We start from the raw sequence: 27,144 nt of genomic DNA on the forward strand, positions 1-27,144 counted from the left end.
TAAATGAACAATGATGTATTTGTAGTGAATACAGTTTACATTGATGTGGCCAAAAAATGGCCGACCATGAGATATTTTAAATTTCTAACTCTAATGACTATATATGACAAATGTTTGACATCCTAAAATTATTATTGTATTAAAAATTTAATTACAAACATGAAAGAGTATCAATAACTAATCAACTATTATTGGTACGGCATTAATTGCCCATAACGATTTCCTACTCATTATACTAGCAGCATCTTTGGTGTGATGCAAAATATTGCACAATCACATTGCAAGTTAAAAATCTTAGTTTGTAAACCACAAACATTACTTCACTAAGATTTATCCAACATTGATAAAAGAAATGGGTACTTAGATAACATAAATTAAGTGTGCATCTTTAGCTGTACACATCGAATGAACATATCACAAAGTCATGTTTGGTTTTTGTCTTCAAAGTGATGCTGTCAACTTCTCTCATCAATAAATTATACTTAAGGCAGTGTGGAAGACTAAATCAAGGTTGACAATTATATTCGAAGAAACACAAATTGGGGCGAGCGAAATAATTTCGCTTAAGATTAAGGACTAAATGTCACCCTGCATATTTGACTAGAGCTTCTAATTAGATATAATTACTGAAAACGATCTACGTGAGGTCGCCACAATCGTCTATCAACTCTTTGTATATCACTATAGGACCGTTCTGAAACAAAAGTTTGTTACAACTCGAAATATGAAATTAAATAAATAATACGTACCTCTAAATTTCATTAACTGAGAGTGTATTTCTGATGTATTTGTAGGAGGACGTTTAATGGCCCCCGTTGTATTTCTTGAAGATCTAAACGAACCTGAAGGTCTAAGCGATGGCGGTTGAATGCATAAAACGTCCTCATTCATTCTGTATGAGGCAACAGAAGGCGCATCTAATGTGTCATCATTGTAGGAGTTAATGTCGATGTCTGTCAGTACTGTAAGAGACAAAAATGTTACGATGATTGGAGTTTACAGATTTGGTACATTGAATATTCTCTACACGTAAAAAATATTTCTAAAATTATTTATATGTAAATGGTGTCAATGGCTTTTGCCTTACGTGCCTGTTAATGCCACGTTTGGAAGTTAATAATCACACTTCACGCATGTAAACTACGAATTATTAAGAAAATCCTATGCACCAATATCTTCTTCATTCAAAGTATAAAATTTTATTTCGCAAACATCCATCAGGTATTGATTTTAATAATCTATTAAGTTATAACCGAAGCACGTTTAGTGTATCGTTTTCATCATAAATTCGATGAAGATGGCTTCTTACTTCTAAAATTAATCTCTACAATTTACGGCCTCAGTTTCTAAAAGTAATTTTTTTATATTGAACGGGGAATACATGCTGCCGACTATAATTTATCTTGAGGAAAACCCTTGATAGAGAACTTTATGCCGTGCATTAAGTCGGAAAATTGTAGCAACCTGTATTTACAGAAAGCTTCGTATCAAAGTTAATGCCAAATCGGCACAATTGTACGAGAATGACGAATGAAATGCAATGTCAGCGTAAAATGCAAAGCCGTATTGCCCAAATCGTGTGTAAAATACGAATCCAATCGAGCAGAATAACCGAAACTGAAATGGAAAAGACTTACGAGATAATCTGTTGTCTAGGGTAGGATTTTCCCAATCCTCATCTCGGGGCGTCCAGTCACGACGTCTAACACTATCTTGTCTAGTGCTAATGCTATCTGTTGGCAGTCGTCCCTTCGCTGAAAAAAATCAAATTAATGCCTGTCCTTGTTACACTATTCGTATCATTGAAAAATTGAACGCAATCGAGATTTCAATTAATTTAAATGTAACAAAGCGTCGTTCATGTCTAATTGTAAAAGCAGATCGATTTGTTTAACATTGTGTAAAACGAAACAAAAAAGGTCAATAATTCTTGGGGTCATCATTTGTTTTACAATGCACATCTGCAAAGTTCTTCATCTTGCCTGTATAACATAAACAATGTGTTCTGTTTTGTTTAAATAAAGTGTAAATCAGAAACACGGAAGACTATCGCAATTCCTAGAATGGTCAAGACAGGTCGTATTGTATTTCCACGATTCAGGACTTAAAAATCACTTGCAACATCACCAGCGGTTGAATTAGGCAATGTAACGAAATTTGTTGAAAATCCCACTCAAAAAAGGTCGATTGTATTGCGTAAATATTTAAAGTTGACAACTAATCGAAAGAAATAGGAACCACTTACGTATTTTTTGACGTGCCATAAGCCATTCATCTAATGAGTTTAGTACATTATTATTATCCTTTGATTTTCCATCATGTGACGTACGCAGCGCTTTCCTCCTTTCCTTACTTGTCAGTGTGCATTCCTCTAAAAGTTCAAACCAATCCTCAAGTCCTTCTGGAGCTCGTAAGAAAATTTTTCCGTCTCGCCCAAGGATTAAAACAACTGTGCTATAGGTTTTCTTATTCTCCCACTCGACGCGGTCGACATCCACCAATTTTATTTTGAACAGGAACTGTCCCATTTCCGAAATTCTATCGGAACCGGAAGCTCGCCGAAAACAATGCAAGTAATCTCTAGTAAGTATGAAGTAACGTTCCTTCCACCTACTGAAGAGTTTGTCACGTTGCTGCCACAGCAAGCCCTTCTTAATAGCGTGCACTGCGTCTTTTCCATAATTCGACGGGAGTAGTGACTGCAAAAAAGATAATTTTACTAACAGTGCCGATACAGCGCATTAAAAAAATGTAACTATTCCAAAGACGAGTAAACATTAATCGGTGGTGCATGCATACGTCGATTACCAATAGTAGTATAATTTCACAACAGAGGTGAGAAATGGGCGGTTTTGCGAATTAAAGACGCAGTTATTGTTAATAGGAAGACGTCCCTGTGAAACTAAAACTGCAGCAGATTTGGACAATGCTGCCAGCTTTCATTATTAGCAATATTTCATTGGTAAAACAAACGGACTAATTTAATTAAGACATACATTTAAACGACATACAACAAATGATATAAAATACGAAGAAGAACGGAAAACGTATCGGTCAAAGTACTTCCGGTACGATGACCGCAAATATAATAAAATTCCCTACCTAAAGAGAATGCAAAGGAAATTCTCTCTGATAAAGTGGATTTTGATAAAATACGGCGTAATTATTTAAGGTTCGTATCACTGCAGTGCATAGAAGGGAAATGCGAAATTTCTATTGCCGAGTTCTCTTTAAAGATTTCTGCGTTCGCATAATGACGACGAGGATTCATTAATTATTGAAGTTACGATATTCACATTTAAAATTCTGCTTTTTTTTTTAATGAGTTCTGTACTGGGGATGCAGAACATTGCCTGGATTTAATTGTGACAACGTGTATTGTGGAAATGAAACAAAGCGTTCAGTTCAGACTGAACTAGTTGGAATGCTCCACTTCATTAGTCTTCATTAATCATAACTATATTATAGATATTCTCGGCGATCTACAGATTATGACTAACAATACAATAATAGTTTTACAGTGGCACGATTAAATTGACACTTTGTTACAGATGGTTTTAGTAACGAATTCCACTAAAACCGTACCCACCTACTTAATTAAATTTAAACAAGGAAAATCTTTTTCCCTTCAATAAGGAAATGAAGTTGATTAGAAATATTTAAAATTTTTCCGCGCTCGCAGAGGTATAGGAATTTTATATACAGCATCCTGTGCAGAAGGTACCTAACTTGAATATTCATAGGTACTTTTTGCGTGTTTAAAAAGGGTGAAGCGCTTGTGGTGTAATATTTGTAAATCTTTAAGCAACTTTTTACATGGGCCCGACATATCTATCTCTCCACACGGGTTTTGTGGATAAAACAGAAACACTGACCCCACTTCAAGGAGCAAATTGGTAATTGCACTTATTCATCTCTTGGTGTCACAATGAATATTTCAAGGATTAAATGATACAGTTAATGTTAATCATGCAGTACACACAATTCATTTCAAGGTGTGGATAAATACGCAAACGAATTTTTAGAAAGGATCCAATTAAAAACGAAATGCAAGTACGAAGGTACATATCTCCTTGAGAACGGTAATTAAAATTTTGGTAGGTACATACGTTTAATCTCAACATCGGCCTTTGCTTTATTTAAGTGTGGCAACTTAAACAAAAAATTTCGTAAAACAAAACAATAATCGTTACCAAACCAAACCAGACAAATGCAAATTATTTTCCCACGATTTTTAACTTAACAATTTATAGATAGATGTCGATCTAGCAAAGACCGGATATTTTCGCAAAGATATGAATTCATAAAAAATGCGCTAAAAAAGTATTTCGCCTATTTTGGTAATAGAGATAATGATAAATTCATTTATTTAGATAACGCATAACTTTCATACACGATCGCGTGAGTCAATGCATACAAATTTAATCTAAGTAAATTATGAGTTTAAAAGCTGATTCAGAGATAACGTTTTCTAATTTTGAAAACAATTTAGAAACTTTATAGGACCATTTGTTCTTGAAAAGAATCTTTTATCACAAAACCTATTTTATAAAAAAATATCGACAATGTTATGTCAGGTTGGATAGCTCGTTAATTTTTTTAGGGTAAAATGCGGATTATTGGGCCACATGGGCCGTTCACCCGTTTGTCCAGATGACTGTGTCAAGTGTCACTAACAGAATCGACGGATTTTATTCTCTTTTGGTTTGTATGATCACGATGAAAGTCATATTTAAATCAATAGGCACTCTGCTAAACCTTTTACATCCGTGCTATCTAAACTTAAATAATGAATAACCCATTATAAATCGCATTATGGAATGCAAATGGGTTCTCCTAACGCGCAGATTAACTAAAAATATTCATTTCGATATATACTTATATCTCAAACCTGAAGCCATTTTACGGAGCCCACCTTAAAATTTCAATCAATTCTCGTTACTCCACGAATCATCCAAATGGTACCGCAAGAGATGGATCTGGAGTAATAATAAAAAAACTCAATAAAACATCACCTAAATAACAGTTACAGAACTTTTTCCAAGCCACAAGTTTAACCATAGCACACTTCTCAGGTTTTGTAACTGTGTCAGCCGTCTACTTCCCTCCTAGGCATAGAGTAACACAAGATCATTATGAAAATTACTTTCACACCCTAGGATGGCGATTTGAGGGGTTGATTATAACTCCAAGCATACCGACTGTAGTTCTAGACCAGCAGTTACTGTCTGTCTGTTTCAATGATTAATAACAGGTTGAATCGTCGTGAGTCGGACGGGTTCGACGAGACGGCCAGTTTTTTTAATTAAAAATTTTCAAGTGTAGCACTGGGAAAACGTACCACTAAATTTATAGGACTATATGACCATTTTATTTTACAAACATTTACTAATCGACATACAAAAAATCAGCTGGATATTAATAATTTTTATGATCTTACTCCGAGAGTTGAGGAAACTCCTGGTGAGACCACCCAACCAGCTGATGTTTTTTGTATACAGTTTAGTAAATTTAATGTTTGTAGAACAAAATGGTCATATAGTCCTACAAATTTAGTGGTAATTAAGTTTTCCCAGTCCTAGGCTTGGAAGATTTTAACACCTACGCAGATCATTAGCTACCACTTCTATTGACTCACGTAGATTCAGTCTGTTATTAATCACTGAAAAAACAAAGGTGATGGCTGCTGGACTAGGGGTCGTGAATTACTCAAAACTATCGAGCGCAACCACCTGCATCTCCTATCCACCTAGTGGGCCGACTGCGGTATTACAAAAGGGATTTATCTTCTGATCACTCTCCTGTTTTAATCACTTTATCAGCATCCGCAAAAAACCAACGAGTATATGTAGTCAAAACACAAACTGGGATATCTTTAAATAATTCGTTAATCGTCGACAATAAACTACCACTAAATATCGCCCTTAAAACGAGAGAAGCTATTGAAACAGCTATCAAACTCTTCAATGACACAGTACAACAGGCGGGCCTTATCAAAACACTACACCCCAAAAAGCCCGGGGACGACATGATTACAGGACAAATGCCTTACCTGGGAATAAAATATCTTCCACAACTATTCAATGCAGTTTTGCACATAGACACTTACTAGTAAAAGTTAGCACTGAACTAACTGACCTATATGAGATAAAGGCCGGACAAGGCGGTCATTCGGAAAGATGTACAAATCACAAGAAATATCAAACCAGACTCCGCATAACACTCAAACGCTATGGCAACCAACCTTATGAACACGCCGAGAATTAAGAAACAATAAGAGAGAGACTCTTGCGATATGCACGCAATGACTTACTAAGCAGATTTTGATTACTTTTAGGATTAGTTAGAATTAGATTATATAAGTCGTAAGAAAATTGAATATCCCTTCCCATTTCACCTGGCACAATAGTGCGTATGGTTTCTTTTAAATTAAAAAAAATTTACTGAACTGTATTTAAAATACCTTGAACTAAATTATTAATTTGAATATCCTCCAGACAAGCAACGCGACGAGTTTATGTAAAAAATGTAAGGACAATCATATCAGTGATGCCAAAAACAGTACGCTGAAAACTATGCATAAAAGCGTAGGATCCGGAAGTTACTCACGCCAGCATATTAACTCATACAGAACAATTTCTTTAATAAACGCGGATAGACCGTTTAATTATTATACTTTTCATGTTGCAGTTCTAAATTTTTAATGAGTCAGTTATGGTAGACTGCGAGATTTTGGGAAAAAGCGCAATTTCAAAGAAATACAGTTGCAAATAGCGAACAATGAATTCTTATAATTTTTCATCGCTTAACAAGTAAGCGTTTGTTGTGGCTGTAATCGGTGATAACACTGATAACCTAAGAAAAGTCAGAAGCCATACTTCCGTCCTGTCCCTTGCAATCATGGAACTACAATATCCTTGATAATGAGGAGTTTCTCTGTCGTTAGCTTTAGAAGTATGCGCAGCTTTGTTTAGCGGCATTATGGCCTCCTTTTAAGAAATTTAACAATATGCATATGTTTGTAGAAATTTCTAAGAGCAGATGGTCCAAATTAGACAGGAAATAATAAACTATCTCTATTCATTGTTTACAAGTCTTCTTAAAAATTGTTTTCTATACAGCACGTGTGCTATCCTAATGTAGTGTAGGCTTTATCCTCAAATGCAATATGGCTATTCGTGACGAATCTATCGCGAAATCCGCTGTTTCGAAAATGTATTCCACAATTACACTTAAATTACCCCTCGCTTTCCTGAATCGAATGTGTAAATCTGCTTTGAATAACATTATTTGACCGTGCCATGCAGATTTTGCACAACCCTACTTATGCATTTTATATAGTGTTGGTTCTGTACACAATTCTAAACTTTAAAATTCAAATTGTATATTTGTGTAAAGCAAAACTCCGAGTAATACAGTTTTTATTACACAAAATAAGATGCATTTGTATTTAATTAGGGAGAATTTGTATAATATCCAGCTGCTAATAAATTAACATGGCAAATGGATACCATTGTTATGGCACAGTTATTTGGCGGTGTTAGATGGACATCTCGATCCATACAAAAATGTAATGCTCCCAAACAGATCCTTGAGAATTGCGAGCGAGGTTTTGTCTACAAAAAATCACTCCTGAAGTGACAGAGCAAGTGATTCATGTAATTTTCATATCTTTCATATATGTAAATAGCAACCGGGAAGCTGTGAAACATCGTGGAAGGGAGTGCTATTTATAAATTTTGGTGGTCGCATCACTGTCATGAACAGGTGGATGCGAATAGAAATGATTTACCCACACGGATGCATCACATTCACGACTTTTAACGGAAATGAATCTAAATGCGCAAGGACTGTCAAAAGAATGCGACAACAGGTTGATATAAAAATTCTGATCGTATGCCATGTTGTTTCCGCCACATAATGACGCATCCTTAGCGATTAGTTTTATTTTGTCATTGGCCACCAATAATTTATTAACACTCGTGACACGATGCTTGGGAGATTTCTTTAATATGCAAACGGGAAGCTAAATTTACATCTTTCAAATCTTACCTTCTTGTATCGTTTTGACTTATTAATGTTCATTTTCGGCGTGATTACTTGGATTTTTGTCACATTCCGTAACCCCGTAACGTAACGACCTTCATACTTCCGTGAGAAGTTAAAGCGAGACCTACTCCTATTCTAAACGAGACCAGGAAACATATTCAATCTCGATGAAAATTGGTATGTAAAATATCGAAAGACATGAAAATCCCATCAAAATTTTGAATCCGAAATGGATCGAAATTGAAAAAAAAGACAAAAATTCTTCTTTTTACATAGGTTAAGGCTAGTTTACACGCTACGATAAAACGTAACGATGTGATTGTCAAATTTATTGTTCAAATAAATCGAAAGGGTGAGTACTGTTTACATGAACAATTTTTTTGTTCCAATATTCATTGTCGACGACAATAAGAATGTCGATCGCGATATGTACAGTACCTACTATTTTCGTTAAAACAGTTTTTGCTATGGAGGGAGTGCTGCTGTGGTCGATTTATATAGTTTGTTTAGCAATGAAACTGAAAATGTCGCGAACACGAAGAACCTGGAGCCGCCAGTGGTTACTGAAGAAACACAAATGCAAAAATTATTGAATGAATTGCGAAATGAACCCAAAAAATTATCCCTACTGTTATGATAAGAGCAATATTTCCACAAGACAATGAAACACAAATCGTAGCTATAAATATGGCTTTTATTGTTTATATGTACGTTCCAATTTATCGTTACATTCCGCAGCACTTGATGCCGACCGTTATCAACCATCCAATCCAATTCCAATTTCCGATATCGCTAGAAATGATCTGTTCACAAATTCGATCGTTACGATAAACTGCTACGATATATCGTATGGAACACAAGCATCGGGATAAGTACCGTAAGGTTTTTTATAATACTGGATTCATATACTTTCGTTACAACACCGAAATCAGACACTTATTTTCCATTATTACTAGCTAGTGAAATCTTTTACAGTTTTAATAAACCACCATGTACAGCATCACAATGGAAATTGTATTCCAAAAATGTCACTGCACCACTTTCGCGTCCTAAACTTGGAAAAATATATGCGTAGGTATGCTTAAAAGATCGGAGGATATGTGAAAACGATTTTACACACAAAAAATAAAAAGGCGAGTTTTACGGCATGCATAAAATTCAATTCATTTTGAGTGTTAAATTTTACAAGTTACAAATTGATTTTCCGATATTTCCACAAAATAAAACGCTTTAAGTGAACTATTACGGGCCCTTCCATTTTCTGCTGGGAACGCATATGTAGTAAAGGGAACCTAAATTATTTATCAAGCCTTCTTTGTAAAGCCCTAGGTATCTACTATATCAACTCTATTTTATTTTACACGAAACACTCCAAGAATTATGCGAGTGGAACGAAAATTTTCAGCATATTAAGTGGATAAGTTGTACTTTAAACATGCAAACCCTTCGACAAACAATTCAGTACATAGAAGTAAATTAAATATTCAAAACGAATGAGACCGTTTTTGTGAGCTTCAAGAGAAGTTGGTCGACGTTACGTTGCATGATTAAAGGAAATGCCTCGATACCGGAAAATAATTAATGAAAACCTGTAATCGATAACCACAGGTTTTGCTTAGCATATCCGGTAACAAGCCATCGTCAATGCGTATTCACGCAATTACTTTGAATTGAAGACGACCATCGTCGCAAGAATTCACATTGTTTCTGTCGCGACAAACAAGGATGACATAAGCCTATAAAATACAAATGAAGTGATTCATCAGATCGTTTACACCAATCAACGTTATTTAACACTATGAACTGTATTAAAATTGAAATAGTTCATTAATGCTATGTGCATTTTTGAGTTGAAGATATCCCCGAACTTCACAGATACGTAGAGATTAAGACGTGATTTACAAATGACTCACAAAACACACCCATCAGACAAATGGTGCGGTTTCGTGTCATTAGAAATGGCAATAACACTTACAAGGTGCACAAGTTATATACTCTTCTAATTGCATGGGGATAACCTCCTTCGCACTGCTGAAATTAAAGTAATGTAGGTTAATTTTGTTGTAGTACGTAGACAGGAAATAGAAATACTGAACACGCATAGGTATCTAAAAATTTGCATAAAATGGAAAATTGTATTGGTAGAAAGTGTGGAAACGATTTTCATATCCCATTCTTTTGCAAATCGCAAAAGATTAATTATTTTTACATGCCAAACAAATTACCGTAATTATTTTTACTATACATAATGTAGACAAATCATTCATGCTTACAGAAAAAACCGCACAAAACTTCCAAATAGTAACGATGACTAAATTGCATGTTTACCTCTTATCTTAATTGCCTTCTAATAGTCTAGCGTAAATCATTCCGAAAAGAAATCCTAATTTTAGAGTACTTTTCTTTCATGTGAAATCCTTTGTTTCGGTAATACGCGAAAATTTGGCAAGGGCGTTTGCCAAAGGTGTTTTTTAATGAAAACGAAAGCGTTTGGTTTTTGTTGCAAACTATTGCATGTTCGTTGCAAACTTTACCTTTCCAATATCCGGCTTGTGGTGACAAGTAATTATTAATGAGATCATTCGAATGCTCTACTGCATTTAATGTTGAATCATAGGTCGAGGAAAATTTGTGCTTTTCAATAATTTATTGGTTAGCTTAAGTTATGTGCAACAATGCAATGGGATTTACAGTTTCACCAACGACATTGAAACTACAGTTCGGTTTTTTGTCATATGAATTGATCTTCTGTCTATAAGTTTGAATAGCTGTGGAATGGGTTCCGCAGTAGTCCGTTCAAGGGTCAATCAGACCTGACTCTTGAGGGGTTAGTAGTTAAACGAATTTGATACCTTCTATACAGATACACAAAAACTGTTTTATTGTATTTATTTACCAGTTTTAGAACAAAACACGCCTATGTATTGAACAAGAACTCTAACTATTGGTTAGTTTCATTGGATAATTTTTAAATTTTAACCAATTAAATTACTGAATAAACTAAAGTAAAATACGAATATTTTGTTTCGATCAGAAAGAAGTTGAAGCATCTGCAATTCCGTTTTATTCAAATTAATTTTGGAAATTAAATTATATGCTGTAACAGGTAGTTTTAGTTTTATGTACACGTTTGTAATTGACAAGTAAGAGTGTCTCACTAAAATAAAGGTCAAATTCAAGTGCTGTTAGTTCTTAACGCAAGTTATTTAACATGTAGGCGTGTACCTAATTAAAATTATTTTCATTATGGAGCTAATTTCCTGCAATAACTTTTTTTTGTAAACTGAAAAGTTTGGTAACCCCATCGTAATATGCAAATAAAGTCTGCGAAAACCGCACCATAAAAAAGCATTAAAAGGAAGTGAGCTAACAGAATTTTACACGTAATCGTCTACACATTTTATCGTCACACATTCGTACTGCAGTTAACTTTTGGTAATTTTCGTAAAAACTATACCTAAACTTTTTCCGAAAATACATTTCATAGACTAGTATTATATACAGGATGGGTGATCATACACTTTTTGAATAATGGAAAAGGTCTGGTTCTTTGATCGACTCCATCGCTTTTTATTCCGTAAATTTAAACCACATCTCTGCAGCTGGACAAAATCAAGTATCTATAAAAAGCTAAATCAATTCGTTTCGTTCTTATGGATTACACTAAGCAATTATTTCCTGCTACATTTACGGTATTGTCATTTACAGTTTTCTAAAGCAAATTTAAAAAAATCATTCAATGAGCACTTAAAGACGTTCAATGACTGGCAACTTTTTTAATCCAATTGTCCTGCTTAAAAACTAATTTTTCGTTTTACAAATACAAATCTGTTAGGCTTTAAAACCCGAAATCTTTTATAAAACATCCCGGCAATGAAATCAGGTCAGCTATCAGTTGAAGAATATATTGTTAAGCAAGCATAAAAAATAGCTGTATTCTTGCATGACAGTTTTTTAAATTAAGTTTCGCCATACTTAGTTGAGCACGACTTAGTTGCGAGAAGGTAGGTAAATACAAATTTTCACTCGATTCTGTACGATAAATAATAGAAATTGTATTTCAGTTACGTAAAAAACTTTCAATGTGCATCAATATTTATAGATGCCAATACAATTATTTATAAAATAGCACATTCCGCGCTACTTACGGAATAATACACATTTCAATTAACCGTATCAAAACTTAACTTACATGTATTACAACCTGTTTCGGTTTTCCTTTAAAAGATCTAGGTCGAAGGGTATAAAACGTACGAATAAACGACATAACTGAACTTCACCGTTTAGGGAACGCGGACTGTAGAATTGAAAATCTAAAGCAAATCTGGACAAATGCGACTTTCACATTTCCTTCTCCTTATTTATCATTGTCTGTAGGGGAGCTATGCGGTGGTCACGCACTTGCCAAGTAAAATATTGTGGCTTTTGTGTACTTATTTGTAACTCTTTATTACTTCCTATCCTATTGAAATACACTGCACTTCCCAATCCAGCAACGAATTTGTGCTACGTTCCAGTTTTTATCATATCCGAAAGCGACATCTCGTATTTTCATTGATTGGAATACGCAGTCACCGAAAACGGCACAAATGATGTAATTAAAATTTTTGGAAGAGGACAAAAGTTTCAGATTTAAAATATATCCGGGATTAAAAGTTAAATTAGGTACCTTAAAGGAGTTTTCTAATCTCCTTTTACTTCTAAGGAGATGTACGCTCGAAATGCTTTGTAAATTGCAGTTGAATTATTAATCGGATCTATGTTCACTACAAAATGTTGAATAAATCTTTCATATTGTCCTTAAAAGATGTATCCTGCCGCATGAACTATTCCTTTATGGAATTTTTCTTGCGTCAAAGCAAAAGTAATGAAACTCGTAAGCGATTCAAACCTAATATTCTAAACGCACTTACCGTGAATATTAAATTGCAATGATGAACAGGTTTCCTTTTGTACTTGTGTCATAATTTCAAACAAACCAATTTCTAGTATAGTGAATTTTCAGTTTTCTTATTCTTCCGTTATAAAATATACAATAAAATTGCCATATTTGACAACTTGACAATGCACAGATTGGTTTATTTTGTGTGGGTAGCTTCGGATCAAGGTCAATTCAGGAGTTTCCATAAAGGAACACAATTGGTTGTCGTTTTTTATGTTTGTAAATCGCTATGCCCAACTTGACCATTGAGTGAAGTTCTTTTAAATTTCCTAACGAGACGTATAGTGTGTTGTGTGTGGCGTCTCATCATCAATCATAATTCGTGGGATGTGTCTAAAATTTGTTGCAAAAAACGACAGGGGTTTTCGTTCACATTCACTTCCTATCTTTATAGAAAGAAACCCATTTTAATCGATACATGTTAACTCAATATAAGGAGTTAAGTTGTAAAGATCAAACAAATTGAAAAAGAACATCGCCGAGGATTTTACCGTTATCAAACTATATAAAAGAATCCCTTTGTTGTGTAGCAGACCAGAGAGATAGATGTAACCGAAGGACAAATTAAAGCTTCACAAAAAGATACAATGTAGCCTACAGACACAGTAGACATCGACGTTACCGTTTCCCTCTAATACTTTATGCTCTATATTTTCCAGAAGACATATTTCAATTTGTTAAAAGCTGGCGTAATTTCTTACAAATTGGGGCGATTGTAAATTAAAAATTAATGCACTTGTAATTTGTTAATTGTGAGGATATCCGACACTTTCAACGTTTACTTTGCTAATAGACCAACGCTAAATATTGCTTGGGGGCGGGGGTGGTTACTTACTCCATAATTCTTTCCCGAGTCATTATTACAAGGATGGGGTAATTTACACTAGTCGCAATGTGAGTTTCAATTTTGGCCAAGCTGTAAATGTCAAGATTAATGCGAGAAATTAAAAAATACTAACAAGCGAGCGTGCTCATTCTGCTTTAAACAACTGGAAAATCTACAATTGTGCGGTTTTCATTTTACCACACTCGAAAGAAAAAAAGGATTCGGAAACAATGTAACTTGACTATGACGAGCGAAACGGATACGGATTGTAAGCGAAACCCTTCAACGATAATCGGATTTATTTAATATAAAATCTGATTATTTGAATAAATATGAGTATCGGGAATTATGAATCTTGTTTTCCGAAAGTACACTTTGTGCTGGCTTGTATAGCTCGAATGTTGTAGAAGTTGGAAATAAAATGAAATTGTTACAGTTCTACGGTTTTACGATGCGTAATTTATTTTAATGGGAATATATCAAAAACTTTGTTTATGGCGTTATGGATTTTTCTAACAAAATCCTCGCAGAAATTTGCAATACTAAAATCGGTTAACATCCCTTTCATGTAGGTTATTTGTGTACAAATGCGGGTTAAGGAGGCAACACCTGAATTATTATGAGAGTTTATGAGGCAAGCATTTCTATTTTATTATAACCCGGAACCGGAAATGAAAATAACACGATTAGTAAGATATCCTCACCAAGGTACAGTGTACATCTTCAACACAATCGGAAATTGCAAATTAAATTAGTGCTTTATAATTTAATAGTATTAAACTGTGTACTACTATGATTATGATTCACAGATCTGCTTTCCACAAAGTACAAAAGGATTACAAATAATATAAGAAAAGAAAAACAAGAAAAATGCTTTATTGCTCTTACCACACTTAAGAACTAATACGGAAAGAAAAATATAAAATATTAGTTCTACGATTGAATATCGGATCATGAAAATATTTCTAAATATTACACTTTAATAAATCTTGTTTTCCAAGTGGAAGCTTTATAAAATCAATACGAAAGCACGTTGCTTCTTGATCCACGCGTATACGTTTCAATTTCACTTACGGAGTATTTGTAGAGGTTGAGGCTTTTGTTTCTCGAATCGAAAAAATTCGTTGGTGAACGATTTTTCACAAATCGAACGAGACCGTCAAGCAAAATTTCTAATTTCAGAAAGTCGTGACTTCCTTTCGTAAAAGTAACGGTGAAAAATTCTATTAAAAAGGGAAATAACTGAGGATAAAAATGCTTTTAAGCGATTAAATAATACTTAGAAAAGTTTCTCTTGCTGCGATGTACATATAATGTGTAGAAAAACAATGCACGATTTCTCAATGGAAAAAATTGCATTAAAAGTCTTGGTCTTCCATTAAATCTGTAATCAGATGACTTATACACAAAAAAACTTGTGGAAACTGAGTGGCTTTACTGTGAATAATGTAATAAATTTGCGTTTCTCAAACTTAACGATGACACAAAACAATTTTATACACGTTCACATGAATCATACAAATTACATCAGTGATTCTTTAATCAAACAGTAAACCTGCAACAATTTCATGGTTAGGAATCTGACAATTAATTACACCATAACTTTCTAAGATAATCTATAATTATTTTTAGTTTCCTAAAAGAAATTTACTTTAACACGTACTATCCAAGTATGGATTTCTCATTAGCTATAATAGAACACGCTCCGCTAACTTTTGACCAGTAAAGTCGAGACTTTCCCTTAACACAACGTGGCCATAATCACTCAATAAGTACAGTGAAGAGCCATAATAAACAGTATACGCACCTTTGAAGGTAGGTACTTTCAGTGGCAAAGGAAGCACGACAATTTCACAGGGGCATTACACCTACCCATAATGATGGGCGACAAGGTTTTAGCTTTCATAAATATTTTAATGATGACATGACATACAGTTGTGGCGTTAATGGTAAAAGAAGTAAAATCCAACATAATTAAAATGTTAGTCTCATTTCACCTATTAAACTCTTTAGAAATTTGTTCGCCAAATATCACGGTGCGTAAACGCCTCAAAAATATTAATGACGGTTTATTCATTCCAGCTACGATCCTAATGGCTTAGCGGTACTTGAAAACACCACATAATAAGCTAATTATTACATTATATTCATGAGGAAATTTTGTGTTTATATACGTTAATGCGTGAAATTAGTTTTATTTACTCGTTTCAATCGGAAGTGTAATTCATACGACCTTTTCTAATTAAAAATGGTATTAATTGCAATTAAGCTTCCTTGATTTCATCCGTAATAGCATAGAATATCAACAACTTAAACACACGAAGACATATTCTTCAAGGTGATCTGATTTTTGGCGTGATAGATCAGTAGCATTCAGATTCAGGAATTGAAAACCATTAAAAAACATCGAGATCTCTCATTCGGGTACCATGAAGACTAGCAGCACTTTTTCGATACAACCCCTCAACGCTACACGACAAAAGAGCGAAAAAGGATCATCAATGATACTATAGAAGCTGGCTAAATAAATAACACAAACACAAAAGTCAATAATATGAATTTTTTTTTTATATTTATTTACAGTCGCATGAACCTTGTGGTCATTAGCGACTACGTTTAGATACAGTTGGTACAGCTTATAACTTACGTATCATGATTACAGTTACAGGGTATATAAGGTGTTACAGTTTGTCGCGTAGCTTTAAATCATTGATAAAATTAATTACTTCTGGAACCATTTTATCACTGTTTAGCATTTGCTTCACATTTGCAGAGATCCTGTGTTTCGTCCGGAGGGTTGCTGTAGAGTTGCATTCAAACAAGTGCTGGATTGTTATAGGTATGTGACATACGTTACACTGTTTAGGTGGGTTTTTGGAAATTAGGTGTTCATGTGTATATCTAGAGTGGTCAATTCGTAACCGTGTGATTTGGTCTCTTCTGTTATTAAGTTGTATTTGTCTATGTGTGTAGAAACCGTCTCTGATTTGTGCGATTTTTGTTGGTCTGCGCTGTATCCACTCGGTATTCCACAATTCATTTGTTTTTTGATGCAGGTGTTTTTTGAGGTCTGAGTGTGTAACCCAATTACTACGCGTTCCCAGGTATATGGCCAATCTTGCTGCTTGGTCGGCTTCTTCATTGCCTTTGATGCCAGCATGTGAGGGTACCCACTTGAAGATGACTTCTTTCCCTAGTTCACTGATCTCTTGGTATCTCTCTTTAATGCGTTCAAGTATGGGTTCCTTCTGGTCGACGTTTTTAAGGCTGGAGATCACACTTCTTGAGTCTGAGCAGATAACAAATTTTTGTTTGTTAGACTTTTTTGCTATTTCCAGGGCTTTGCATATGGCGAAGGCTTCGCAGAAAAAGATGGAACTGACATCGTTTAGCTTAAACATAACAGCTTCATTGCTTGATACTACTGCACATCCGGTTCCATTATCAAAGACTGATTCATCGGTGAATATCTTTTCATGTTCATAATAGACTTTGTTTGATTCTTTGTAGTCTTTGGTACATGTCAGGGCTGGTTTCATTTTTTTGAATTCACTTAATGAGAGGTCAATTTTCCATTCAGTTTGTAACCAGGGTGGGTATTTTGGATTTATTTTGGGGATGACTTTTGGCAAGGAGACGTTGACATTTTCAAGGAGAGCATTCAGTCTTTAATAGAAGGGTTTAGGGAATGAGTTTCTTTTTTTGTAACTTTCTGTGAGTCTATCGGAGAGGACGTTCTCGATGGTAGGGTTTTTTGGGGTGTGGAGTACTTTGACCGCGTAAGTAAAGCTGAGTTTTTTCCTTCTGAAGGTTGTTTATTGCTTTCGGCAAGTATGCTGAGGGTAGGGCTGGTTCTGTACGCACCGATGGCTATTCTCAATCCAGCCAAGTAGACTGGATCTATTGTCTAAGTGTCTTGATTAAGGTGTCCTTGGCTGAGTTGTAAACTATTGATCCGTAATCTAACTTTGCTCTGATCAGGGCATTATGGGTCATTATTACCATTTGTTTGGATACCCCCCACTTGTTAGTTGATAAGGCTTTGATCACATTGAGCCTGCGTTGACATTCAGCTTTCAGTTGGGTGATGTGTTGTCTCCATGTGTGTTTATTGTCAAAGATGAGACCTAGAATCTTGATTGTATTGTTGGATTGGAGAGGGGTTGTTTCTATCAGAAGTTCGATATCGTCCTTCAGTTCCTTTGTTTTAGAGAAAACAATGAATTCTGATTTGGTTTTGGATATTTTGCATCCTGTTGTATGGGTCCATCTTGTAATTTCATTGAGAGCTTGTTGGACATGGCTTTGAGTTGTGGGTATAGTTTTACCTTTGCATGTAATTGTGATGTCGTCGGCGTAGATGTATATTTTGAGTGGTTTGGGAATAATATTAGTTATTCCATTTATTCCTATCAGGAATAATGTTACGCTGAAAACAGAGCCTTGCGGTAATCCATTACTAATTGTGTAACATGATGAAAGTGTGTTATCGAATTTTACTTGGATAACTCTGTCTTTTAGGAAGTTTGCAATGAAGAATAATAATGATCCGTCGACTCCGATGTCCTGGAGTATTTTGATAATTCTTGCTCTCCACATCATATCGTAAGCTTTTTCCAAGTCGAGACTTACCGCGACTAGATGCTCATCATTAATGAAAGCATCGCATATATCTGTATCAATATTGATAAGATGATCAGCTGTAACTCTTTGTCTTCGGAAACCACTTTGGAAAGGCGAGAGGAAATTGATATTTTCTAGATACCATACTAACCTCTTATTGAGTATCTTTTCAAGAAGTTTGCACAAGGTACAAGTCAGTGAAATGGGCACCAATAGTTTTTGTCGTTTCGTAAGATTCGGGAGGCCTGTATAAACAAATGTCTAAAATATTTACGGATTAGCAATATTTGCAACCTTAGTTTGTTTTCTACACAATCAACAACAACACAAACAAGATCCTCAGTATCCATAAATCTATATGAAAATGGATGATTCAATTTTGAAGCAATATCAGGAAGAATTTCTTTTATTTCAGGAATTTTTGTTCAGTGTCTTTAAACCACTTGTTAAGCTAGTCATTATTTTTTTTCTCCTCCGATTGGTTGATCGCATTATCATTTACAAGTTCCTTCCTGTTCATTGCCGATCTCTCGAGTAGTTTACACCAGGTCTTGATTGATGATCGGGTTTTCGTTTTGAAACTTGCTTTTGTGATTGGTTTTGGCCTCGTTTAACATGGTTCACTTAAATTATTGGATCACATTTACAAGGAATTTTAAATGTCAACAGTTAGTATCGCATATAGTTATAATTATGACACATTCGATAAATTGACGAATTTTGTAAAGGATTTGTTCTGCAATATGGTAATTTAAAAGTTAGGAAATGCCTAGAGTAACCACCAGGTGCAGTACTGTTGGGATATGCCAATTGCCATTTAACTTATGTCGCAAAAATAAGGTCAGGAAGGTGACGTCCGTCTTCCATGATGTATTTCTGTTTAGGAAGCTCCGCAGTTATTAGTGACACCTCTTCACCAATCGCCTCCGTCAGATAAAGCAAGCAACGGCATTCCAGCAGATTTGCACATTTAGTGTAAATTAATACGATCGTATCACAATACTCGACCACAACATAATACGTATCCTAACCCCTAATCCACCAACATTTCCTTGAAGGTACGTTTTACGTTGCGCGGTATCAAATAAAAATCCATTGTTGATATTGAAAGATAACATTTAAAGACCAAAACCTCCCTCAACCATTAATTCATCTGCGTTTAAGGTATATTCACTTTTCCTTAGCGGTTTCTAATAAAAATCTATTTGAACTTTTGAAACCGCGTAACCAAGTTGTTGGGGACGTTTTATGATCGTTGTAGAGGAAATATGGAGACAATTAGCCAAAAGGTATACGATATGCTAATAGAATGGTCGAGATATAATAAAAAGATCATGTACAATACAAAACAAAAGATGTTTGTAATTGCGTTATTTATGTAGTTTATAATCAAAGAGAGGTCAAGTAAGTGACCCATTAAACAACTACGTTTCTTAGATATCTAATCATTGCCACAGTCCACCCTTATTAAAAATGTTACACATACATCCATTGTTGCACGTATTAAAAAGTGAATCGATTACGCTTTGTTCGCTAACAAGCAGACCATCAATTCATAGATTTTATCGGTTAATAGAGTATACATTGATCGATTGCTTTGAAGTTTTCCTCAGTTTAATAATAAAAATACTAATTAAAACACCCGCAAGTATTATAATAGGAAGCGCCTATGTGTTTGACATGCCCTTTAAGGTGTACAGCGATTCCGCATAAGACGAGATTCCTCACCGAAAATTATGCGAATTGATCTGCTAGAAAGTGACATTGTCTATTCAATGGAAGAGCAGGACAAATAAGCTAATGGTGTGAAGCTAACTTAACAATCCTACTACGTTTTCATTTGATTACAGCATTAACTTGAAATTGCTCTTAGTTCTGCTAACTTTCGTTAGATTGGCGTCACTAAATTTACTCGGGTCAATGAATACAAGTGACAAATGTGTAGCTGTGAAAGTAATTTATACTATTAATAAAGTAAGATTCTCCGCTTCTGAAAGTCGTTTTCGCCTTGAATTTATATAAAAAAAAATAATACATAGTTTGAGCATCAAAGCTGCTTGTCAATACTTTTCGCAGCGGGAGAGAAATAAATGAATAAAATTTTCGCTTTTGAGGGCGTTTAACAGTAATGGCCAATGGTTGCTAAAAACATCAATTTGCAATGGCATAATCAAATTCTATTTGACAATATCATGTAGCCGGATAGTTTGCGGTAGGTAAAAGTTGAAAGTTTCTGATAGTTTACGGAGTATGGGATCGCAAACCTGCCAGCTGATACCGGAGTTCGCACTTCGTAATTGTTAAAAGTCGTAAAGGAGATAGTGAAAATTGGTAGAACTTTTTAATAATGATTAAGTAACGATAATTATCATAATCACAAAGTAGAATCATGAAAAAAATGAATGTAATATCTCTTCTACATAATTCCTAGCCCGAAGGTGATTAGCAATATCGTTTTTAAATTTATAATTATTGTTATTAGTCACGACTGATTCATTGGGTTTAAATTTGATTTTGTTTCACAGCGTTGATTGAACTCTTTCTACACAACCCAGCAAGTTTTAGTAGTCTCCTTTTTTCGGGCGTTACAGAAATCGATGTGTGTAATAGGCTGCGCAATGATTAATTCTTAATGATTTTATTTACACGCCACTGAATGAACTTTAATCTTAGGTTACAGAGTACTCAAAAACGTGCCCTGACCCTCGACCGGTAACCGCAGCTTAAACCAAAAATTCGCAAAATTTTTTTATTTTCAGAACAGAGATGGTCAACGGTCAGCATGGGATTTCTCTTAAGCCGGCGGTTTTTCAATTTAATATCCGAGATAAAATTACCACAAATTTCCTTCCCAAAGGGATTAACAACGATCAAAGTAATCCAACGCAAAATGTCGCGATTTAATTGAAATTTTGTACTTGTAAAGGTCTACCGCTATTGAATGTATATTGTAAGTGATGTAACACATCGATTTGCTTCTATTCCAGTCAATGTCAAAACGTAACAGTATGGACTGATCGATTGGTATTCTATACACCTATTTCAATTGAAGTTGTTAACGTTAGCTTTGCAGAGAACTAAACGTGCTCGTCAGAGAACTTTTATCGCATAAATGATACAAGTGGAGGTCGGTCCAATTCACAAAATGCACGTATGTGGCTTTATCAAAGTACACAAGTCACTAAAAGCAGTTCAAACTTCTATCATCCACAAAAGGAACCGATAGACAACGCAAATAGACTCGCAGATAATTATATTTCCGTTTTTGAAAGTTGATTATACGAATCGCATATGGTAGACTGTTTATTTATAGACAAGGTCTTGTGGTGTTTTTTGATAATATATGGGGTGATTCATGAGAATGGCAAAGTGTAGTATTTCCTTGACTTCTACCGCGTGTAATAAATGCATGCAATATTTCTATAAAATGGAAAGAAGTCGACGCAGTAAGAAGCCTTTTTAGACAAATTATAATAAAAAGTGAAAAAATGAAAGTATAGGATCACATTAGGTTTACTTTCGTGCAAATGACATTATGTAAAGTTTCGAGAATCTAAGTGTAGGTATTTTTTTTCAAGTTACATTGATTTATGATTTTTTAAAAGAAAGTTTCGATTCATTGTGCCTGATTATACGCTTTTTGTTTAGTTAAAAGTACCGTAAACAACAGTAACGCATATATCGTAAGTGCGATAATAACCATAACGGATGTAGGTATGCTCATCCAATTTTATTCATGTCTGTTAAATCTATTGTCGTTTGCATATTACGGTTTATTTTCTTATTATTTTTCATTCATTATATTTATTTACAAATACGCCAAATTAATACTAATGTATATTTTTTAAATTTCTGATGAAAACAAGACCTTCCACTTATTGGCCTACTTTTTTGGTAGTCCTGCATCCGCAAGCAAAACGAAGATTAATCCATCAGACGATGGTGTAAATGACTTCATCCACACTATTATTTTATATCTCGCACCTAACAATAGGCGCCGTTTCCACAACCAACTTCGCCGTTTAGTTAATGTTTAAGAAAACATGTGTACTGACATTAATTGCCGGCTTTTCATATTACCGTTAACTCTATTTGACAATTTGTTCCCAGAGAAACAAATATTCATATAGGAGAGTACCCCTATCAGATGACATGAAAATCCGGCCCTGTATATAACAAATACAGTACTGAAGCGAAAACGTGTTCACCTTGGATGAGACAATGCATTGCAGTGCACTTTTAGGTAGGGATTTTATTAGTTCACCACAAATCAATGTTAATTTTGGTGACATGGTGCCAAGAAAACAGACGTGAAGCAAAAGAAATTGTATGTTGTGGGTGATTTTTGAACCAAAATTCAATCAAACTTTCAGATGAACATTATAGTGAAGCATGAGCAGCCGATAGCTTTTCGTCCCCGCCATTTATCTTATTTTTTTTATATTATTATTATTTTAAAAAATTATTATTATTATTATTAACTCCCCATATAGTAGTCCAATCGTACTTGTACCTAAAAAATCAGGAGAAATTTGCCTGTGTCCCGCGTGTTGTGGCATCAAAGTCAGCATGAGCGTGACGGGAGACACGAATGGCGACTTGTGTCCGTGTGTGTGCATGTCGATCGAGATGAATGTAAAATTGTATCGCTGTACATCGTGAACACTTTGCTCTTACATTTTTTTTGGCCTTTTCCCCTTTTGTTCCGAATGTTTTTATTGAAAAGGCATTAAAAAATTTAATTTATGTTGAGTTTGTTATTGATTAATTGATGGTGGTTCTTATGGACAATGTAACATCCTACGATGGAGCAAACAATGCTAGCAGAATTAATTATTTTTCCAACCTAATGAAATAAGGCGAGGCACTGTACTATTCAAATCATTTTAATAATTAAGTATTCCTTAGTCCATTCTATACTTTTATTATTTTTCGTTTTTCGTTTCATTTTTAATTAATTGGCGCAATATTGAATAAGTAGGTGGTTTTTATTTTTTAACAACAAAAAAAAGAAGTCAAAAGTCAACATAGTGTTGCTATCAATTCAGTAACCGCCAACTTGAATTGCATTCGGACATTATTTTTTAGTTTGTCCTATAAAAATGAGAAACTTTGATATCAAACCTTTTGCCATCATTAAGGAAACTTTTTTTATTAAATAAACTAAGGATCACAATTGTTCCTATTGAGACTTCCCTAATTCCAAATTTAGCGTACTCGAATCAACGAATCAAAAATTATTGTCTGAAAATAAAGAACAAATAAACCGGACAAAACAGCAAATTTCGTCAAAGACAAAGACTGTCTGCTGCTGTCAGTCAACTCATTTAGACTCAATATTCACCGACATTTTGAATCCAAGCAGAAAATTATAATATTCCATTCATACAGATGACTAAGCGTACCGCTACAACAAATTAATTCAATGTATTTCGTTAAATGACTGAATTTATGAAGCATCAGCTAAAATACAATTTCATTAAGCTCTGCAGGATTAAAATTTTTTTATTAAAAACTGCATTCATTATGAGATACCATCTAAACCCTACTTAAAATAATAATTTCATATTTCGAGCGAATATAGTCAAGTTTGTGGATTTATGCTAATTACTAGGGCTTAAATTTGGCCAAAATGGAATCCAAAATATTCTCGATATAAATTTAAGAAAGGGCGGCGTGTATCGTTTATTTTCTATATTAAGGTTGGTTTAGTAGGAATTTAATACCTTGTTTAGCATGAAATTTAGCGCCGCTAATTACGAACTGAAATTGTACCACGTCTACCGCAGAGAGACAATATCGCCCCATTTACATTACGTTCTGCAATTACAAGAGTATGTATTCCAAATATTACCACATAGATAGATATTCAACGCTGTTTAGGGGAAGGAAATTGCTTTGTGCGGAATCTGTGCAAACTTAAAATTGCCAAATTCTTAGTAAACGAAAAAGCAAAACGGTGTCATTTGGCTCTAAGCATATAAATGCGTAGGCAACATTTATTAAATACTTAAAACACACTACAGAATACGCTCGCTCAACAAATTATAGAGGCCATAAATGAATAAAACGTTTAACACTACATGCACCCGCCTCTTCGCAATTAACAATAGTAATTTAAATTTTATTTAGAAAGGCGGGGGACAATTCCAAACCGCGCTTTTACTCTTATTTGAGAGTGTCACATATCAAACAAACAAATTTTCGTTTAATTAAACATATTCGTCATTAAATTAAGTTATTGTCGAGATTAATTAATTCCTAACTGCTACCAACAAATTAGGTAATTCTAAACAGATTATTAGTACATTGATTTATGTACGTTGGCACGTGTAGGAGTTTATTATTGTAGAAATCTGAAGAAAGATGGCATTCAATAAAATATTGATTGATAGATTAAACCTTGTTAATAATTTACGATTTTATCGGACCGTAAAAACTGTAGGTAAGTATTATTGTAATGGTTGACAATTAAAGTGAAAGCTATTGTATTCGTGATTAATAAACAATTACTAGAGGTATGTACCTCGAACGAGTAAAATAAACAAACCCATTTAAGATGAATGAGGTAAAGCAAACCTAAAAGAAATCCACCTACCTCAAAGTGGCATTGTTGTAAATTGAATTTTAAAATTAGTTGACCTGAACTGCCGTTCTAAGCTTCTCATTATTTGGTTGAAGGGATTTTGGGGCGGTTTAGAAAACTAGATTCGAACTTAAAATATTGATTTTTCCAAAGAACACAGTTCCAAAAATTCATTCAAGCAAAACACTTTTTAGTTAGATACCTTTTTTTGCATAGGTTGTATTTCCTGTGGTTTTGTTTGGTTTGGTTGTGTTGATTGATTGTATTTACAGAATCCAAAATTACAATTTTTTTAAAAGAAAACTCGCATTTAATGACATTCAGTGATAGATCCTGTCCCGTTTTAATATTAACGAAATCCCGCCCTTACATGAAAATTATTTATGGCCAGGGTTGTATATTCTTCCGGTACATGAAATATTTAGTTGATTGTTCTAAAATATATAAACGAAATCCCTTCTCAAATTTGTTCAAATATTTTGATGACTTTTATTGGTTATGTTTACAAGATCCACAGGCAAAAGCAAATAAAAATGAAACCCCAAAAATTACGAATTAAAAAAAACTAGTCTTTAAATGTCTCTTGTCGTGGCTATAAGTTTTTCTTTCTGGCACATCAAATATTTGTGTTTGATCGAGTGATGATGTTTAAAGGCATTGGTGCCAACTCTATAAGTGCATATACAATGTCACTACTTCCCATTTTTAAAATTGTTCAGAAAACTCGCTCTTACAAGACATATATTGCAAGTTTGAGATGTGTTTGTTGCTTCCAAAAGAGACCATATTAAAATGTAGTAGTATTCCTCATCACTGACATGCAATGATAAGAGCTAATCATTACACTGAGGCATTACATAATTTTTTATAGAGGGAACATTTTCAAAATCTATGAGTAACTTTTGCCTCCCAATCATCGGATTTCCAAGTACCAATCCGCAATCGTTCCACCGGAAATCACTAAATGCACATAAGAGCCGCTGTATCATACAAAATTTGTACAGATATCTCGTTATTATGGGTAAATTAGTTAAAAGTTGTCAGGGCAATGCAAAAATTCGTAGTTATACTTGACTTGGCTCAATTCCCATCGACCTATTGTGACCGGGGCATAGATTATCGATAAATAGTATTTTACAAATAAACAAAATGGTCTTAATATCGATTCTCAATGCGGTGCGCTACTTTTAACTTTTTCTTTCATTATAGACACGTTCTAATTATTTTGAGGGATCTTTTTTACCATACTGCACTGCTTAAAATGCGTGACTAATTGTCTTGTTGTAATGTTTAGTTTAATCGCTTATTTGGGCGTTAACGCTAATTAATGTGAACACGCTTGAAATTTTACATACTCGCATTAATCAATAGAAATCCTGTAGTTGCAAAACAACTTTCTTATTGCAGAATACAAGATCAGGTGTACAATGTTGTAATTCTCGTTTCCAACATAAAAGGAAATAATTTCATATATACCTTCAGCTTGGTTCAATAACAGTTATGATTAATCTTGGATTTATGTAACAGATAACTGTTACTGATCCTTGACAGATATTGATGGAAGTAAATGCAATGCAGCAATGAGAAAAAATTTCAAGGGGAGATCGAGATTAACGCGAGTAAACCCCAATCCATCAATACTTTTTGCAACAGTTTAGTGTCTTGAGATTCTGCTTTGTTTTGAAATGCCATTTTACAGTACAATGTGGGGCGAAAAACAAACATTTTTTACAATAAACTTGAAACAAAAAGGTGTTAATTACCTGCGTAAAGGCTTGCCTTTGAAGAATCGCCGTTTCTCGTTGAACACCTTCTTCGTGCCGCAACATCGCGCGTTCAACTCTTGCGAGCGTAGGTGAATCCAAGATACCAGGCACAGCAGATGCGCGCCCTGTCGTGCCGTTATCCATTTTTAATAACATTCCACTTTAGACAAGAAAATGTAAATGCAACATAAAACAAATACTGCCAAATGTCACGCGAGTCAAAGATTTGACGGTCCGCTGCTGACAGGCTCCCACTGCGAACACTGAAAAACAACTAACCACACCAGACATGTGCGCTCCGCACAAAGTCGCGCATACACATTTTCGACGCGTCCGCGTGTGTTCCTTTCCG

At 34.5% G+C, this 27,144-nt stretch overlaps 1 protein-coding gene across 1 annotated transcript; it reads right to left on the minus strand.

Moving 5' to 3' along the window:
- LOC116172110 lies at positions 1 to 27,144 on the minus strand. The gene is made up of 5 exons (XM_031489253.1): positions 26,790 to 27,144; positions 2,246 to 2,699; positions 1,638 to 1,754; positions 750 to 962; positions 1 to 694 (listed from the first exon to the last, which is right to left on the minus strand). The coding sequence occupies exons 1-5, from the start codon at positions 26,946 to 26,948 to the stop codon at positions 624 to 626; spliced, it is 1,014 nt and encodes a 337-aa protein (XP_031345113.1). The 5' UTR covers positions 26,949 to 27,144; the 3' UTR covers positions 1 to 623.

Source organism: Photinus pyralis, unplaced genomic scaffold (genome assembly GCF_008802855.1).
Source record: "Photinus pyralis isolate 1611_PpyrPB1 unplaced genomic scaffold, Ppyr1.3 Ppyr1.4_LG5, whole genome shotgun sequence".
NCBI lineage: Eukaryota > Metazoa > Arthropoda > Insecta > Coleoptera > Lampyridae > Photinus > Photinus pyralis.